The 19,951-nt window shown below is 39.6% G+C and overlaps 3 protein-coding genes across 3 annotated transcripts in view; 2 read left to right on the plus strand and 1 right to left on the minus strand.

The window, feature by feature from the left end:
- Window positions 1-1,246: 1,246 nt before the first annotated feature.
- On the plus strand, window positions 1,247-3,375 carry spryd4 (SPRY domain containing 4). Its single transcript, XM_030422280.1, has 2 exons — window positions 1,247-1,471; window positions 2,383-3,375. The coding sequence occupies exons 1-2, from the start codon at window positions 1,339-1,341 to the stop codon at window positions 2,922-2,924; spliced, it is 675 nt and encodes a 224-aa protein (XP_030278140.1). The 5' UTR covers window positions 1,247-1,338; the 3' UTR covers window positions 2,925-3,375.
- Window positions 3,376-19,069, minus strand: gls2a (glutaminase 2a (liver, mitochondrial)). Its single transcript, XM_030422279.1, has 18 exons — window positions 18,740-19,069; window positions 17,334-17,421; window positions 14,656-14,777; window positions 11,431-11,560; window positions 11,271-11,350; window positions 10,963-11,126; window positions 10,467-10,525; window positions 8,125-8,157; window positions 7,961-8,019; window positions 7,809-7,875; window positions 7,640-7,690; window positions 6,474-6,650; window positions 6,250-6,381; window positions 6,058-6,150; window positions 5,855-5,916; window positions 5,114-5,190; window positions 4,946-5,009; window positions 3,376-4,825 (listed from the first exon to the last, which is right to left on the minus strand). Exons 1-18 carry the CDS (start codon window positions 18,949-18,951, stop codon window positions 4,669-4,671), a joined length of 1,827 nt encoding a protein of 608 aa, XP_030278139.1. The 5' UTR covers window positions 18,952-19,069; the 3' UTR covers window positions 3,376-4,668.
- The window catches only part of col2a1a (collagen, type II, alpha 1a), a 31,128-nt gene continuing 29,566 nt past the window's right edge, over window positions 18,390-19,951 (plus strand). Inside the window, exon 1 of the mRNA XM_030422273.1 lies at window positions 18,390-18,448. Coding sequence (XP_030278133.1) covers window positions 18,405-18,448 — 44 coding nt within the window. The 5' untranslated portion in view covers window positions 18,390-18,404. The remainder of the gene's footprint in view (window positions 18,449-19,951) is intronic.

A 19,951-nucleotide genomic window follows, 5' to 3' on the forward strand; every position in this document is an offset into this window, starting at 1 on the left:
GAACCCACACTCCCCTCATTTGAGGCTGGCACTTAGTATGGATCCCCACTGCTTTTTGTTTACAGACAAACAGTGAACATCCACTCTGTGTGAGTTTGAGTTTTTAAAATTAAGGTCATGAGACTATATGCAGCTGGCAACAGGACACTGAGGTTAATATTTTCTGGGATCGTTGGGGTTTTCAGAAACAGACGATGGTTTTTTCAGGCTAATTCGAGTATTCTGAGACCTGGAGACTTAAAAGTCCAGTATGTCGTTTTGGGGACAACAATTTAAGAGAGGAGAAAGAGAGAAAAAGGGAAGAGAAAAATCAGACATGATTTGTGACTAAATAAAATCAATAAACAGACTACATACTGTTTAACTTTGTAGTATTAGTATTTACTTTTCTGTTAAAGAATCATGTTCTGTGGATCGTATTTCTTTCTAAGAACGGCTTGTTTTTCTGACATGGAAATATGTGAGAAAAAAACATTCCTGAGTTTGCATGATTACCCTGTTAATATTGTAAATGAAAAACTACATAGTGCAGCTTTACTATGTGTAAATCTGGCTACTTTCAGGCCAGTTACATCAATAGTTTCATAAAGGATTCAGCATTTTTTTCCTTCCAATTTTAGTTGTTCCCATCACAGACATCCAGATAGACAGTCCAACGTGTTTTATTGACAGGTCTTTACAAGAAAGGCGAGATAAAGACAAATAATAAAACAGCAGCAGCAGGCCCAGATAAAATAAGATTAGTGAAAGCTAGAATAAGATTAGGAATTGAATATACAACAAAAGACAACGTTGTTGATGATAATACACAAATGCAAACCAATCCTCTATTTTCAATCTTTAGTGGAAGTGTGTTTAGCTCACCAAAATACAGCAGCTGTGTAGTGAGGCCTGAAGATAAAGCATATTATCTATAGGGAAAATGATAATGATGTTGATTTAGAGACAGTTATTTTCATCAAGAGTTTGGTTAGTTGAGCTTATAAGCAATTGTTAATTTCCAAAGAAACTTGCTGGCTCTCCATTAGAATGAGGGTGAGTAGATAAAGACTGAATTTCTATCTTCTGGAGGGGAACTTATACTTTATGGCTGCACCATTTCATTGAAGGTGAATATTTTGTACGTCTACTAGACTTTTTAAATAAAGTTATGTGGGTTTGAACAATGTTTGGATGTGGTCTGTGGCTGCTGTCCGTGGTGCTGATGGGTGTTACTGTGATGGTGCGGCAGGTGCGGCAGTTCCTCTCCAGGCCTGCAGGGGGCAGCAGAGCGCGCGGCTGCCGCGTGTCTGTCAGCAGAAAGAGCTGACCATGTGAGCAGCAGCAGCGCTAGAAAACATGGCGACTCCCGTCGGAGCAGCTCGCTTCTGTCTACTGGCAGGACGGAGAGTCACCTCCCTGTCAGTCAGACACAGGCGGGCCGTTAGCCTGCCACAGAGGAGATGCTACATATCGTCCTCGACGGGGAGCAGTGAGTCAATGTTTTTATGTTAGATAACTAAAGAGATGTTAGCTGAGGGTGGTAGCTGCAGCTCAGAGGTCACTGCCCCCCGAGGCACGAGAGCCCGACAGCTGATAACTAATGACGTTATTGTTCTGGACTTTCCTCGTTGTTTCCCGTCAGAACTGTCTAACTGTCTAATCAAAGTCACTTTTAAAACGTCTTCATGGTAAAACAATAACAATTTAAATCTGAGGACGTCGTGTTATCGCAGGTTAAATCTTCGTAAACAAACCCTCTGTCGAATGTCTGGTGTGAAATACGCAGACATCCTCGCTAAAACTTTTCACAGAGAAATACTGCATCTTTTACTTACCCAACTATACTTATTGGACAGCTATACTTTTGCAAGTGAAAGTTCCTGCATTGAAAATATGAATAAAATTGCACTTAATGTATTAAAAGTACAGAGTGCTGAAATGCATGCTGAATGCCATATAACCTTTATAGTATTTAATATAAACTAGTCAAAATGTGTTGGTGATATTGGGATATGCAATTAAAGTCCAATGACATATCCCAATGTCAAACTAACAAAACAAACTAACTTTGGGTGGTTTACTTTGTACAGTGCTGCAGCTAATGATTTTCATTAGATTAATGCAATAATGACTATGTTCTCTTAGCCCAATGTGACACCTACACAATGATTGTTTTTCTCCAAAGAATAGTAATTATAAAAATAAACCATTGCCATTGTGCATAGAAGCTTATTAATAGCAAACAAGTGACCCTATGACCCTGTTGAAAAAGTCCTCATTGCTTCCCAAAGATACATAACGATGATCCAGAATATGAACAAAGAGTCAAACTTGGCCATCAAGTCAAAGGATGCATCCATTATAAAATATCTTACTGTTTTGTCGTCTTATTCTCTGTAGATCTTCAGTTCAGACTCGATGAGCGAACAGCTCACAGCAGTCTGGACCTCTTCAAGAAAGACACCGGCGTCATCTACCGCATGCTGGGTCTGGACCCCAGCCATGTTCAAGACAATCCCGAGCGTTTCCGAGACTGGGCCGTTGTGTTTGGTGATCAGAAGATCAGCAGCGGACGACATTACTGGGAGGTGACGGTCAAAAAGTCTGGAGAGTTTCGTCTCGGTGTGGCTGACGCACAGATGTCCCGGGAGGACTGTGTGGGCACCAACAGCTCCTCCTGGGTATTCGGCTACGGTCAGCGTAAGTGGTTTTTCATGACAAGCAATAAGATTGTTCCCGTGACACTGGTGGGCAAGCCAGACCGCGTGGGCATCCTGGTTGACTACGACGCGGGCCTTCTGGAGCTGGTCGACATAGAAAAACCCTCCATCATTCACTCCATCAGGGTCCAGTTCAAGGCTCCCCTGTGCCCTGCGTTCGGACTTTGGGACGGGGAGTTGCTCACACACTCGGGTCTGGAAGAGCCTGAAGGCCTGAAGTGAAGCAGGATGAACTGTGATGGTGATGATTTGTGATGGCCATGAAAGGCCCTGGGCTTGATACAGTGGCGACATTCATTATAAGGAAAAAGGAAGCGGTATCTATGTGGGTATCATTTACAGCTCTATTGCAGGTGATGGATAATTTCCAATGGTCCAGGTGGTTCATAGTCATGACTCTTGACAATGCAAGTTCATACTTTGTGTATGTCATTCAGCCTCAGGCAATCATATCACAGACGCTGTCTTTATGTGTACCTCATGTATTACCTCTCAGACTAATTGATGTGAAAAGGATGTGTGGTTGTTTTTGAGAGAAACCTTAACTGCCAGGTTAACTTGCAATTTACTCTGGCATTACACACATCTTTACAAAGCTGAAATCTATACGAAACTTTTTCAGTCTCATGTTCATACTGTATATTGTTTAATAAAATAACTTCACTAAAACGGCTTCAACATTTCTCTTTTATTTACAGCAGGATGATACATATTTACAGTGACGTGCTCAGGAATCATTTCACTGAGGTTAAATGAAAATAAACATAATAAATAAAATACATTAATTTGAGTTGATTAAAGAGAATAGAACATAACATTGTGTCGCATGAATTAGCAGCTCATATAACCATTCAAATTCAACCATTTTAAAACGGTGGTTGACTTTCTCAGTACGCTGCATACTAACAAGCAGAAGCTCTGACTTTACTTTTTGTCAAATAGTAAAAAGGAGACATTCTGCTCATCTTCAGGTACATCTACTAGAAAAGGTTTACATGCTTTAATGCTAAAAAAAAAAAAAAAACACATTAATTTTCTCATACTGTCTAGTGCCGCAGCACTATTTTCCCCCATGTAGGAGAGAGGAGCTTCTGATGGTGCCAACTTTGACCTTTTTGAACTTTCAGGATCTTTTACATGCGCAATAACCTATAAAACACTGAAGGAAAGGGAAAAAAATGAAAAAGCATATTCGGTCTCCTTCATAAACACATTACATATGTCTGTACGACCCAAATGTGCACCTTCGAGCATCGGAAAAGTGCAGATGTTTCTGTGATACAAGTAACTAATAAAGAGCACACTAACATGAGGGTAGATGAACCCCTCTAGACTGAAAAAAATAACACAAGGTATCAGCAGGGAATAAACATCAGGTCTACGAGCCTTGATGAACTGGCGTGAACTAAAAAATCCTCCTACAAATCCACATGAATCAACTTCTACTGAGGTAGAATAATTAATGAAGCAGCTTTGAGAATATTTAAACAGTTATTGCACAGGAGGTATAAAACCCCCTGATTAAAAAACGCACTGATGAAGCAAAATATATTTCAATGTTTTAACAACAAATAGGCACAATATATATGATATTTACATCTCGGCTAGCTAAGCGCAAAAACAATTAATATTACAACAGTGGCCAAATCACGGCTTAAATTAATGTTATTTTTCTCAGCACAAGCAACACATCGCCTGTTTATATAGTGCTTTGTTAATACTTCACATTGTTGAACAATTCTCCCAGTCTGCAGAAATGCAATACAAAGGGATTAAATCCAGCATTGTATTGCTTTTCAACAGTTTAACGGATCATTCCCATATTATTATACTACATCTATTACCACATTTAAGATGAACTCATTCATTCGTCGCGTCTCTCTATCATCCTTAGTCCTTTCCGTCCTCTCAGGTGCGTATTAAAATAGATTAATCTCCATTACAAACCCTCATGATCCCCTGTGGTTTAAACGATACTCTTCACAGTATCCAGTGTGGTCTTCTGCTCGTCCGTGTCGCTCGGTGGGTCGTTATCAGCATACACGCGCTGGTACTCCTCCAGTACTGAAACAATAACAGCATGGCCAAACTGCATGGCGTCATCTACAGGTGTGTTCCCCCATCTGACAGATAACACAATGTAATATGGAGATGGATGGATAGTTATGGTTAGTAATATGGAGATGGACTGGCTTCTTTTGTCTTTTAATATCAGATGAATACCTTTATTTTTAAATCCCTACCTGTCTTTCATGAAGGGGTTCACTTTACAGACTTCAGTTAGGAAGATAACCGCGTCCACATGACCTGAGAGAGAAAAGTGAGCAACTCCAGTTTCAGATTTAATTTGTTCTTGATTGAAAATGAAACCTGACTATTGAGGAATGAATGAACTAATAATGAAGTGTCACCTTCTGCAGCGGCAATGTGGAGCGCTGTTCGAGAGTCGTAGTCTGTCTGCTCCATGTTCACAGCTGAAAGGGCAAACCTGGTGGGGTAACAACGGAGCGGGGGAAAAGTAACACACAAGGAAAGATTTATGTGAATCATGAGAAATGTGTACAAGTAAAGAACTTGTTACTATGAAGGCAGACCTGGAAATAATTCAGCATTTTGGGGACGATACTTCCTTTTCTTTCATAGAGTTGGATGAGAAGTTCGAAATCCACTCTCATGTCCTTACTGTAAGTATGAAGCTAGTGCCAGGAGGCCATTAGCTTAGCTTATCATAAGAAAAGAGGTAGTCTGTCTCCGTATGGAGGTAACGAAATCGGTCTACCAAAACCTCTAAAGATCACTAATTAATAGATGTTTGTTATTATTTTTATGTATGATAACAACAGGTTGTGATTATAGGGGTCAAATGTTATGCTATGCCCACCAACACAACCAACAAAGGCAACCAATTAGATCCAAGAGTAACAGTGGGCTCCATAATGATACGTTTGCTCCTGCTTCCAGTCTTCATTCTGAGCTAAGCTATCTTGGCTCCTGGCTAACGGACAAATGAAGACAGGTTTTGATCTTATCATCTGAGGTGTAGCATAGCAATGTCAAACTGTTCCTTTAAGATTGCATTATCACTGCGAGTACACTGTTTGTCCGGTGTCAAAGCTTTGTAATGAAAACAAAAGGTTTCTGTTTGTACTTACCTCCTCAGAGCAGAGAGGTCGCCGCTGTAGGCTGCAAACATCAGGTTCACCACTGACTTGTTCTAATGAATCACAAAGTAAACATTACTGCATGACAGTGGACTGTCAATGCTTATGCATTACTTTAAACCTGAGGAGGCATCAATGTTCCTTGTTAGCATGAATGAGAATTGCAGCCTCTGCAATGGTTGTACTGGACTTACTGTGTCGTCATCTGATTTTCTTCTGGGGTCGTGTTTCTTGGTGAAGTGTCTCAGGTTGTCGTAATTATGGAAGTTGAAGTAAGACACCAACTCCTAGTGAATTAAAGGTTGATTCAGAGGGAGATAATCAAAGAATGCAGATACAGACAGATTAGATGAAGAGAAATCAATACAACTGTGGCGACTGATTACCTGACAGAAGTGAATGCCACGCACACTGTTTCCAAGCCTGTCTAAAGGTGGGGACCAACACATCATACCCATGACGTTGGGGACCACAAGCAGAACGGCACCTGAGACGCCAGATTTAGCTGGCAGGCCCACCTGAAGAAAATACATTAAAAAACACTCATTTAGAAATTGACAAAAGCAAGAAACCTGGATTCAGCATCTCGAGCAACAATGCTTTGACTCACATGGAAGGCAAACTGGCCAGAGAAGTCATACATGCCACAGGAATGCATGAGGCTGAGGGTGTTGCGGACAGCTTCAGCGCTCAGAACACGCTCCCCTGTGATTGGACAAATACCTCCATTGGCCAGTGTGGCAGCCATGACACTTCCTGATTCACAGGTCACCTCAATAGAACACAACTGAAACAGAAAAATCAAAAAAATTTTTGAACTGGAGGGGCATACAGAACAGTTTTAAAATATATACATTTTAGGCAATACATTTGCTTTATTGCCGTGTGTTTGATGTGAAGATCGATACCAAATATCACCATACCGAAGCTAACAACAAGAAATTGTGGTTTAACAGGAGTTTGGGGTTCTCATTTCTCTATTTAGTACCTCCTTGTCTCCCTCTGTCCTCCTCATGTGACCCGGAAATCAATCTTATCGCACCACATCAAAGGAGCAAGGAGGAGCTACAGGCGAGGATGCACTGGTGTATCTTTTTCTTCACCCATCACAAAGAAGAGGCCTGCCATACAGCTGGAATATACACACAGTTGTGGGAGCAGGACTCTACAAATGCTCCTTTGTATTCATGAGGTGAATTAGTCTATGTAGCACCAGGCTGTTCTAACCACTGTCCTTAATGACATTTTACCTTGATATAATATTATTGTGACATTATGCCACATTATGAATTAAAAGTTAATACATGTAAATGAACACTATTCTACATATCTGATAGAGATAATTCAATACAGCCATAGGCCATAACCAAACAATAGGCAGATGATGCAGCTGTGACACATCATCATCATTAATTTGACGACGCTCTAAAATGCCACTCTGAGGCACTGATGTCTTATTTTATTAAATGCCTGATGCCTCGACTTCTCTCTTCTCCTGTGTCAATCTGTCCACCTCCGCTTCGAAAAAAAAATGAGGATGTACAAATTGAGAAATGAGAAGAGGAATATTTCTTGGCTGGGTGCACTGACTTGCTGGAGTCTTGTCATCATTTCGAGGTTGACAGGCAAATACTGGATGTGTCTGTCTAAACTAAGCTAACCTGCTCTGACTGTGGCTTTATATTTATCGTACAGACATGATCAGGTATCAATCTTCTCGAGCTGTTCTGTGAAAGTTTCATCCAGTAAGCCAATGTTAAAGACTAAGAGTCTTACCTGAAAGTAGAAGTCAAGGGCTGCCATCATATCTGAATTGTGGGGAAAGCACTGCAAGGATTGAGATCAGAGTCAGCAAATACTGAGGGATATTACATTTTTCTAGAAAAAAATCTGATCCTTGAACAAAGGGGTTCCTAATTAATCATACAATACCCCAAAAACCCACCTTTTTCTCTTTGAGGTAATAACCAATTGCATAATTCCTGTCACCAGTTTCTCTCTCAGACTGGAAACTGCAAAAACACAACCAGTATTATAAAGTTGCATTCCATGTGAAACAAAAAAATACGGTTGTATTTCCTGACGCACAGTACTCACGTTGCATTGCTAAAGCTCACATACTCTCTACCAGCCATGCTCTTCAAGAACTCCATCACCTGCAATGCCATCATATTTACACATATTCATATTCAGTACAGACAGCAAACAAATAAATGAAATCAAAATGGAAAAAAGTTTAAAAATGAAAAGCATTTACTTACAAAGTCAAACCTCTCTGCCTGATTGGCATCCGGCTGTCAACAGAGGAGAAAATTTCATATTTAGATGCCAGTTTTAGGAATGCCAACAACCAGTGAGTCCCTACAGATGGCAGTGTTTCAGTTCTACGAAAGCATGTTCCAATCCTGGGTGGGCGTCGAGTGGGGACATGTGCATGATATCTTTGGGCCTGTCAGTCCATGTGGCAATGTGCACATGGTGTGGGTTGTTTATGGCTGCGCTTGAATTTCACGGACCAGTAAAGGATCGTTACCAGGTTGTAAACCTTCCAAATAGGGATGCCAGCCACATTCGAATTTAATGATTCTACCTAGAAAGGTTAAAGATAGTTTCAAATATCACTGATATGTAAGGATGACCTGAGGCTTAAACCTCATGGCTGATAAAAGAGTTGATTTTATGTCTTTCCAGGTAGTTGCTCAGCCGACTAGTTTTTGAATGAAACATACTAATTTGTGACATTTAGATTGCATTTGCAGGTTCAACTGTTCCAACTGGAGAATGGATACTGCAGAAGTCAAAAACAGCTCTTTCATCAAGCTTCCATATGTTTAACCTTCTCAGTGTGTACATAAATAATATGTAAATATAATAAGGAACTAAACCCTGCTCCCTCCACCTACACTTAGAGGGCGGCTGACACACCTTCTGTTTTGTTGGCTGTGATTGGCCGGAGGCACACACACTCCCCTGCTGTCAGGGCATACACAAAGTGCCTCCCTCACTGCTGAACCTGACCCACATATCATTACTGATTTGACTATCTCTTCAGTAAGCCGGGATTTGGAAATTTCAGGAAAACTCCACAGAGCAAACACCCAGACAAAACCACATACAGCTAAACTCCACCCCTGCATGTCGTATAATGAGACCACTGCTCACAGTTAGTCAGTCAAATGTTGATGATCATAGTCTAACCACTGAGGACACTAGGTGACAAGCCAAAAGATGAGATAAGCTATCCATGGATGACGTCATGCTTCAGGAGAAAGTTCATTCACCAGATTTGACCAAGATTACTTTAAAATGCTGTTTCTCAACATTCGTTGTGAGTAGCACAACATCACCAATAGACTCAACTTTAAAAAAGGTCCAGTGTGCAGGATTTAGGGGCAGAAAGTGAATATGATACTCATTAACATGTTCTTGGTCTGTGATCACCTGAATCTTTGAATCGTTTTTTTGGTACTTCTAGAATAAGCCTTTAATATCTACAGACAGAGCGGGTCCTCTTCCAAGGAGTTTGACATTTTGCACCTCCATGTTTCTACAGTAGTCCAGATGGGACAAACCAAAAACTGGCCCACCAGAGGGCCTTTCTTTTTCCATTTAAACCAGAGACCATATACTCGGGCATCCTACCATTAGAACATTTTAAGTATTTATTTAGAGCAAAGCTGGCCAGGGAGTCCCTAAAAAGAATGTGTTTAAAACCAGACATACTACATACATTCTATAAGTCTGCAACAGATCCAAGTTTTTGGAAACGTGGAAAAATTTAATTGTGTACATTATTCCAATATGGCCATGATTTGTTTAATGTTGGTATCTGCACAACTACTCTAGTTGCCTCTAAATCGTGGACCCGGACTGAAAAAATTAAGCATTCTATTGCTTCTCACTGCGCATGAAGTCCAATGGTGCAGTTGTTTATGCCCTCAAACCTTCATAACAAGTTAATTTTCAGAACAGGATAGCTTAGAGCATTGTCAGACCTGCCTTTATACTGTCTTTGTACTCTACATTGAACTGAAAAAGTACCACACACATTTGCTTCTTTTAGATCAGTGGATGTTTCACAAAAGCAAGTTGCGAGAGCTGCTGTCACACAGATTGCAAACAGTGGCAGTGTCACGTTTCACAATAGCCTTTGCTACAACATTTCAAATAAATTGAGTCCTACTGGGCACTGAGGCCCATGCATCAGCTGCAAGTTTGGCATATGTTTTGATGAGTGAAAAGTGCTTGAAAAATGAATTTACAGAGGATGTAGCTAACAAACTGACATGAAGCATCATTTTTGGTGGAACATGAAGCATGTCTCACTATTCTGTTTAGTTTGTTGTTTTTTGTTATTCCTTCTGAAGGCTTACATGATCCCCTCTTTGAACTGTGTTTAAGCTCAGTGAGAGGCTGCAGCAGAAAGCTACGCTGCACAGAAATAATTCAAGGAGAAAACTATTTGATGACTGCTGGATTTGAAAACAGAGACCCTGTTTTTGGGCATGAGTGGATACTTTGTGAGATTTCACTCTGCCTGACAGTCAGCAGTTTAGTATGTCTTTTGTGTAAATTCTGTATTTATTGCAAATTAAGATTTTACCTTAATTAAAGAGGTGACGACGATGGCTCCGGCATTCACCATAGGGTTGTGTGGTTTATCTGCACAAAAGACAAGCTGTTATAACTTCTCACCAAACCACAGGAGCAATAAACTGCTGAGATTAGATGGGATATTTCATCAGAAGTAACAACAGCTAATACACTGAACACACACAGTACTGTCCTGTTTGCTTCAGAAGTGTGTAATATCAATTTGTGAAGGTGAGGTGATAAAACAGTACACAATTTAGCTTCAAGTCCATCAGGAACCTTTTTTCAGTAAAAGGAGTACTTGCATCATCTTGCCTAACAAGCAGAGTCTGTTGAAATTACTGATAAAACACGAGTTGCCTAAATTTCTCAAAGCGAGTTTCATGTAGTTTTGCCTCTTACAAAACTGGGATTAATCACATGTGCACCCCGTATTGCTGTCACTGCTTGTTCTTGTGTAGAGATGAGAACTGGAGTGAACATCTTTACTTACAACAAATACTTACCATCCTCATTTAATGACAGTTTGTTGAACTTGAATCCACTGGGCTCCTTGCCCACAAACTGGTGGGTGTTCTCAGTGCCGAGTTCGTGCACAGAGATGGCGTACTCCAGAGGCTTCACACACGACTGCAGACAGAAGGGAACTTTTGTGTCACCCACAGAGTGTCTGCATGGCATGAGGATGTGATGGAAAAGTGTGGAAACAAAACAAAAAAACAAAACAAAAATGGAGGCGTGTTAGTGAGGCAGTGCACATGGAGGAGGTGGAGGTTTTCAGAATGGAAACATGAAAGTAAAGATGCGACCGTACCTCTGTCCATCGATTGTGCACAGAGACACACCCCAGAGATCAGGGCTGAACTTAGCCAGCTGGGGAATGTAATCAGCTACCTGCATGAAGGCATCAAACTTGTGTGAGTGTAATGAATGAGAGCACACTGAATTAGTGTGTTTGTTAGTATGCTACTTACTTGTCCTGCCTCCTGTTGTTGTGCGCTGTCATACATCCTGTCGATCTGCTGGGTGAACTCTGCAAACTCCGGGATGATGAACTTTTTTTTGAAAGCCTTGGTTAGCAGCATGATGTTGTTGCCGACACACCTGTGAGAGGAAAAGATATATGAACTGACGCTGTGAGGAGAATTACGAAGACCATCAAATACAGACGGTGTATTTAGCTTCATAAATAGTTTTATGGTTTGTACTTCAAACACTATGTCTTTCATAACAGAACTGTAATTGCTGGAAAAACATGCACACATAATGCATTTGTCTGGTTCATCTATACAAATGTATAATGTGCTCTGGGATAGCTTATTTCCTTTAATGGTTGTTTTTTATAAAATATAAACCAACAAATTCTCACCAAAGACACTTTTATTTGCAGTGGGAATGATATAAATTTTGTTTTTGGTGCTTCCAGCACTGAGACATTGCACATTTGAAGAAAAAAAAATCAATAGCTACATGTTTTTCCACAAACATTGCTTGGTTACTCTGAAGAACACAGCTTTCATTTAAACAACTCTCTAGTGAAAAATCGTCCCCATAAAAACTGTTAACAGCGCGTCCTATCTAGAGGAACATGAACACTGTGAAAGGAAAGACATCACGCTGTAGAATTTTTAAATTAGATTTCATTCACTTCTATCTCTAAGACAGATATCTCAAACATCTGCAAGAAAAAAAACACAACTATCTGCGTGTCACGACTCCAGACGGGAGACAAGCGAGTAAACCTTCAAACAGAATTTAACAGGCAGACTGAAATGGCAAAGATGGAATCTGGTCATGATAGTTTTTTCCTACTGCAGATATTTTGACCTGTCATAGGAGGTGTTCCTGAGGCTGAAGCAGCTGACGCTTTCCCTACTGTGACATGTCAAAATGTCTTCAGTGAAAGAGGCATTTGGAGCAATGGGAACACTGTCTCTGCACATAAAATAAAATTGCCTTCACCTCAGTTGTAGGGGGAAGGAAAAATCCTGCCAAATAAATGGCTACATGGTTAGGTATCACTAGGGTAAGTGAGAAATGTTTTATTTGGCTAAAAACCAACCCTTTCATGGAGCAACGTAGCCAAAAAAGCAACCACAGCTCCACTTTAAAGCTCCTGTTGACAAGATAGTTGATTTTTGATGCTCAATCCCAAATAATATAAATACTGAGACCTACGGACAACAGGAGCTTTAAGCAAGACAAGAGGTAAGAATAAGATCATGATTTACTTGTGTAAATGGTACAGACTTCTGCAATTATTCAATAGTTATAGTTTATTCAGACCCACTACATAGCCTCGACTGATATGTTGGTTGGCCAATACTGGCCTATCACAGATATATTGTATCAGTTTATATGTTGTCTGGCTTGTTACGATATGAAAACTTTTCTTTTGTGAAACATAATGCAGAAAAAGATTTTCAGCCAATTTATCGATATCAGAGTTTTTACTCATGCGGTCAATATTGGCATCAGCGCCACAAATCATTATCAGACGGGCTCTTTCCCTTACTGAGATAGCTTCACGCTAGCATGGCTATTTTAACCTCTGTAAATAAAATAATGGTTATGTTAAAGCTGCTGTTGTCCATTTTTTTTTCCACAGTTATCACTCCCCTCCATCCTCTCTACGTCACCACACAAACGCCTGACATAGCAGCAAACAGGACAATCCTGCTCTCTGTGTTTTCAGAAGGACTCTGGACTCTGACCTTGATTGCTTAAAGTGGGCAAGGATTCCAGAAAATTGATTTTCTCTTTTGTTGTTGGCTACTGTTGGAATATAGAGCTATTTAACATATCTTAATAAGAAAATGTAACTTAAAGCAGCTTGAACTAGCTGACACTCAGTTATAATTATAGTAGTATGGCTTAATATCAATTTGCCTATGATAAGCAGGAACAGGCTGTGTAATATAACCCTTGTGTCTTAAAATGTACCTTTTTTCCCTCTGGCATTCAGTCAATTAATTTAAAAAACACACTTTAGCTTCTTTGATTCAAACATTAAGGCTTCAAGACTGTTTCTCCCTGACAAATATTATATATAATGGAAACTCTAATCAATTTCAATTTATGTGAAATGCTCACTGGATTCAGAGTAACTTGCTTTGGGCCAATACACATCCAGATAAAAGGGTAAACAAATGCACCTGCCTCTATCAGCAGATCCTAATAGATATTATAGATTTCCTTTGCTATAATTGGTCAGCAGTGCTGTGTGCTCTCAAGAAAAGGTATGTGCATTCTGTCACAGCTGCTCTGAACTAAAATATCTGGCCTGCAGCTCTCACTAATCTAAGGCGATGCTAGCGTGAGGTTTTGTGCCACCAGGAGAAGAGAGTGCAGAGAGGTTGCATTATTCATTTGGGTCATTTCCTAAAAAAAAAAAAAATGGGAGAAAGCTCTTTCTACTTCTAGTAGCATATTTATAGTGAGCTGCTGAGTGGAAAGGATAACCTCATAAATGTAAGAAAACAAGCTAAGAAAGTCGGACACGGCCAATTAAGTTTGACAAAGACAACCAGACTGTGTAACCCTCTACTGTTCCAGGCCGAAGGATGAGACTGAGTCAATTTCACTCACAAATGATACTGTTTGGACAGCAGTCTGCATGGAGATAACAGATCTGTTGAGTCTACTCATGTAATTGCCACTGTCTGGAGCTCAACCAGAATTATGCCCTTTCATTAACACCCCAGGAGACCCTCTGTCTTTCTGGACTCTCCACTGCTTTAGTTGGCATGTGTGCATGTGAATTTGGTTAGTAGCAGCTGTCGGCCACAACACGCCTGTCTCTGTCAGTCTCTTGGACTTAAATAGCGCTGACCACACATTACCTCTCTTATTACTTCTTTCTGTAACTGCAAAAGACCATTAACCTTAACGAACCTCGCACCTTGCACACTTTCTTCTTTTTTTTCCAAGATGTTTTTTTCTAACATAATCAAGCAAAATTACATTTTCATCACACTCGCATCACCAACTAATATGAATATGTAATTTCTGAGTGCGTGGAAATCTTTAAAAAAAGATACACCCATTATGCAGCAGTGATATAATTTTATAGTATTTTTTATGACCCTTCATAAAGAGGTTGTCCTGTTTACTTTCAGAAGCAGGTAAAAGTTGAAGACTTGCATTTGAAGAATGGTTTGCATAACAATGTCTCCACAAATAAACAAAGCTTTTCACACCTTCTGAATAGTGTCTTGTCCATCATGACGGGCCCAGTAGAGTCACGCGCGGATTTTCGCATTTGACGGACACAGTCACGCAGCCGAGGGTCAGACGTCAATAAACCTGTTTTTCTCAAAGCCTGGAGTGGAAGGACATGAGGTGGGTTTTCGGTAAATTAGTACACAGGGGAAGACAAAAGGAAGTTATAGATGACACACTAAATAAACACTTTGGATCATACACACCAGCATTTATGTGGGTTAAATAGCAGGATATCAGATATAGATGGGACATAGTTATGGGACTTTAAATGCTTAGATGTGTCCCCGTGGAACTTAGCAGGAAATACGGGCATAAAACAGATCACTGGAATCTCCCTGGCAAGTCACACGTCAGGCTGACAGTTACCGCACGAACCATGTGGTTCTATTTCTGGGACACCATGTGCACGACCCTCTTGACAGAAGGTGAGTGAACACACATGGCAAGCACATGGCTGCAAACCTGCTGTTGCTGTTATTGGAATGTTTGTGGGTGAACACTGGCTTCAGGGAAGAGAAATGCTAAAGTTGAGGCAGTGCTAATTGTTTTTCATGCTTATTTTATCCGTCAGCTGACTGTGTGGGAAGGTTGGCGCTTCACAGTACAGTTCGAAAATCCTACTGGAGTTATTTTGACAGGTACTGCAGTTGTGATTTATGTCACAATTAGTGGGAATGATAACTTTTGCATCATAATTTTCTTATTTACCGTAAAAATGATTACAATCATGATGCTATGACATTTGTTGGGGTCTGTACACATATCTTACATTTATTAATAAATTGCAGGTTCTTGCAATTTGGAAATTTGCCATAATGTTTTCTATTTTGATTGATTGTGCTTACCTTCACAAATTGAAGAAAAAAAAAAACACACAAACATTTTGATTACATTATTTTGTAACTCGAAATCTAACCTGATAAGTACCCTATATGCATGGGTCTGTATATGATTAAAATCAACTGTTATTTATACAGATTGTCAAGTAGAGCTGAAATGATAAGTAGATTTACTAAACAGTCAATCTGTGAAAAGTTACAATGATACATTCTCTAAAAATAAATGTATAAACAAATATGTAGTTCTAGGTGGTGAATATGAAAATGGTGGCTATTGGAAGCTGGTATGGACTTTTTTCTTTATTATTTTCTGGTGTTTCATCGATGAAACAATTAACTGATTCACCAAGAAAATAATAAATAATTAATTGTTAATTTCTATTTCTATCTAATTATAGTATGTCAGGGTGTTGTATGTCCATTGAGAAAATACAAACATGCAATTTAAATGCTTTAACTGGAGATCTAAACTCTTTCTCGTCAAATCAGCCTCGTGTCCTCAACTTTCTGAAATGAAGTGTCAGCATAGTGATTTTCCATCCTGTTGTAACTGGTATTAGCTTAACTCAACTTTGGCTTTTAGAACAACAATTTCTTTTTTTAAATAAATGTAAACCTGTAGGTTTACTTTGAGTTAGGATAACAAATGTTTGCACTTATCTACATTCAGTATTACTGACTAACACTTTCAACATCAATGTCCTAACTCAGTCATCTCTACAAACACATCCAGTCATCCGTGGCGTGACAAGAAGCCACCTGTGTTGACACATGTCTCTTTTCCTAAATGCGTGCTTTATAAAATTCCAGAGTTGCCATAGACACTGAGGTCACCAGATGTCCAAGACTGCCTTTTTATGTGACTGTCTAAAAGGTTGCACCACACGAAGCTAAATGGGGACGTGATGGTTTGCAATTGCTCGCCACACAGTCTGTCCTGTTGATCTTTTATTCATATTTATTACATTATTCATACATCGCACAAGTTATGTACAGACAAAGACAGTTACTGTATATAGTATCTTTATCTTTATTCTAATACTTTATTATATTTCTATTCAAATTGTTATTTTATTCTTCCAGTATTTCTTTATCATTGTCTCTACTTTTTGAGACTTCTCTTGTGCTGCTACTTATTTCCCTCTGTACTTCTGTGTTACCTGCAAATTTCTCCCAAAGGGGATCAATAAAGGAACATCTAATCTTATCTTCTGAGATATGCTTGGTATGGTATACTGTATGTGTGGCCCCTAACAAGGTTTTGAGAAAATGAACTTTGGTACTTGTTCCCAGAAGCTTTACACGTCTTCAATAATGTGTGAAGGCTCATGTATAGGGAGGCATGTAGCTTACAATCTACCTCAGTCACTAAGTCATCCCATATAGGTTCTGTTGTTTAAATGAAATACATTTAATGTAATGAGGTTATCATTGAATCTTCTGGTACAACCTCAGAATTGTAAGATTTTATTGTAATTAAAGCACCAAAATAATTCAACTTCAGTGTAAAAAATGCATGCTGTTCTGTGATGATTACATCAGTGTAACACCTACTATATTTAGTCCTATTACGTAAGAATATCCTTCAACGCCTTTTAAACTTGACCCTGCATTCAGCTGGAGACACTCTGGATTCCTCTTTTGTGCTCCCGTGTCACTCTCCAAGGTTGACTTGACTAAAGTCAAAGGTGCTTTCAAGGTAATACAATCCTGGTGCAAGGCAGAGAGTGTTGATGTGTATGTCCACATATGCCATGGAAAGTCAAAACAGTGCACAGCGTGACAGAGGAGGAATGAATGTGTTGTTGACTCACAGAGATGAACTGGAAGAGCGGGATAATCTCTTGGCCCTCGGTGATGGTGTAGAAAAGTAGGTCCTCCATACTGGACATCAACCTGCTTCTGTGAAAACAAACAACACACCATATGTTGTGAACTTTAAATTTGGACTGGCTCCAATGTGTCAAAACCAGGAGCAGTGTTTGCAGCTACTGACCTTGTTCTTTACATAAACTGTGCAATGCGATGCCATGACTGCATGGGCATAACATACATGCATTGCTGATGCACATAGAGGATTCCTACAGTGTTCAAGGTGTTTTTGTTCTTGTTTTTCTCACAAACATGTATATTATGTTATAGGACACATTTGATTTTTTTCCTCTTTTTTTATGGAGAGCTGAAAATTCTGTCTTTTGTACCTGTAAATGTAATCAATTACTCCTTGCTAATTAATAACAACATTTGAGAATAATATGATATTAAAAATAATATCCCCCTAGGATTATTAAAGTATTTCTGATTCTGATTCTGATTAACATGTGTTATTCCAGGGAAAATGCTAAAGCTACAATAAAGTTAGCATAGCATAAAGAGTGTACACATGGGGAAGTGGTTAGGCTTCCTCTGCTCAAAAGGCTTAAAATGTTTACCTATCAGCAGCTATATAGTTCACCAATTAACAGATTATATGTCGTTTGTTTAACCAAAAATAAAGTGTGGACAAGATGTGGTTTCACTGCCAGTCGCACTATTTCCTGGCTGGGCGCATTAACTTCCCAAGGATTTGTAAGTAGCCCGATGTTGCTGGGCAACCACTGGTGAAGTTACTCCTTCATATGACTACGCCAGCTAAGTCTCTCACCCAACCCTTGTTAAATTTAACGTAACACCTGTTTTGGCACTTCAGTTTGTGTATGAGTTGAACAAACACAACATCATGCAAATTCCTTGAATCGTTTGTTTTTCTTTTCTTCTTTTTTTGGACGGAAACCAGCTAGCTACCTGTTTCCGCCTTTTTCCAGCTGTTGCTAAGCTACGGTTCACTCACACACTGCCTTCAATGGCTGACGTTGACTTCATATCTAGCTAGCAGGCAAAGATGAATGTGGTCTGGAGCTTCTCACCTCTCGCAAGAAAGTGAACACCGGTAAGAGTATAAGTAGAAGACGTTATATTAAATCAGTTTTGTACAAAAGTGAAACTTAAAACATGAATTGGTGCCACACTTAAGAGACAAAAATAACTTAAAAAAACAGACTGCACAACAATTAGCAACTGAATTAATAGTTGAGCACTGCCAGACAGTGAAGTGCACCAGACAGCTCCCCTTGATTAAATATGTGTGGGAATACTGTGGTCAAATTGTGAAGAATAATACATAACATTTTAGCTAATTAATGGTGATGTATTCGTTTAGAGACAATCTACTTTGACCTACTTTGAGCGTCCTTGGTCCACATCAGGGGCCTTCTGCTCATGAAAGGCTCTGTGGGTGTGTGGTGATGCTGCGGCCCAGCAGGGGAGTGAAACAGCTTGTTGCGTCCTGGACAAAACAATGATGTCAGCTCCAACTCTGGCGGAGATCCCTGCATTTTTAAAAAGCTGCAAGATTCCCGGGTTAGCTGTCCTCAGACTCTTCAGGCAATGCATTGTGATAAGTAGGGCTCACTCTTTAATAATTCAGAGGGTTTTATTTTTCCCCCCAGTTGCTGATCTCGGAAGATACTTGTGACCAGTACCTCTTGGTCCTCAGAGTTTTAATAGCTGCAGCTGTCTTACGGACTGGATCAAGTACAGGCTGTTTCTCGGGGGCGGGGCAGTGACACCGACAACACGTTGGTTCAAACGCTCGGGTCATTAACCAGAAGCCACTGGAACCAAGCCTGTGGCTGTGGCTTTCGACTGCAGCTGCTGTTTCCAAAAGAGGGAAATCACTTTTGTACATCAATTAAAATTCCTACTTGAACTACATATGATTATCAGCTCGTTGTCACTTAATGATACTTGAGCTTGGAGTGCTTTATATTCAATATTCAAAGTATAAAGGACAAATTAATAATGTATTTCTGCACTGTATGGGCATAAATCACTGTGGTGATAACTCTGCCCAAAACTTGACGACGGGCTGACTTGAAATTAAGTTTGAAGGCAGGGGGAAGCTCATGTGACCTTACATAAGCTCGATTTGCCAACTAGTGCAGTATTTCACATAGTGTGGCCTTGAACAACTGAGTAAATGCCAGAAAAGAGGTTTATTTAACCGTTACCACAGAAGTGAGGCGCTCAAAGCCTGGAGTTATGATAAGGTTTTACTGTCATTTGTGTACTTTCATAGTTCTCACTTATATTTCATTAATACTGTATTTTCATGTGTACTGTGTGTTTTTATGTGCCGTACTTTGCAAAACTTTTGCTGTGGCAGAACTTCTACTACCTCTTCAAAATATTAAATTTTTTTGCTGATGTTTCCATTGTTAGTGTTTATAATGATGATTGATGATGGTGCTGATGAAAATGTGACATTGACCTGTTGATTTAGTTGTAAGTATTGCATCATGCATGAATAAATCATGAAAAAGTGTGCCAGTTGAATCTAACATTAGCTGGATTTGATCTGTTATTAATCTTTTATTCTGACCATGGATGGGTA

This window comes from Sparus aurata, chromosome 7 (assembly GCF_900880675.1).
Source record: "Sparus aurata chromosome 7, fSpaAur1.1, whole genome shotgun sequence".
Taxonomy (NCBI): Eukaryota; Metazoa; Chordata; class Actinopteri; order Spariformes; family Sparidae; genus Sparus; species Sparus aurata.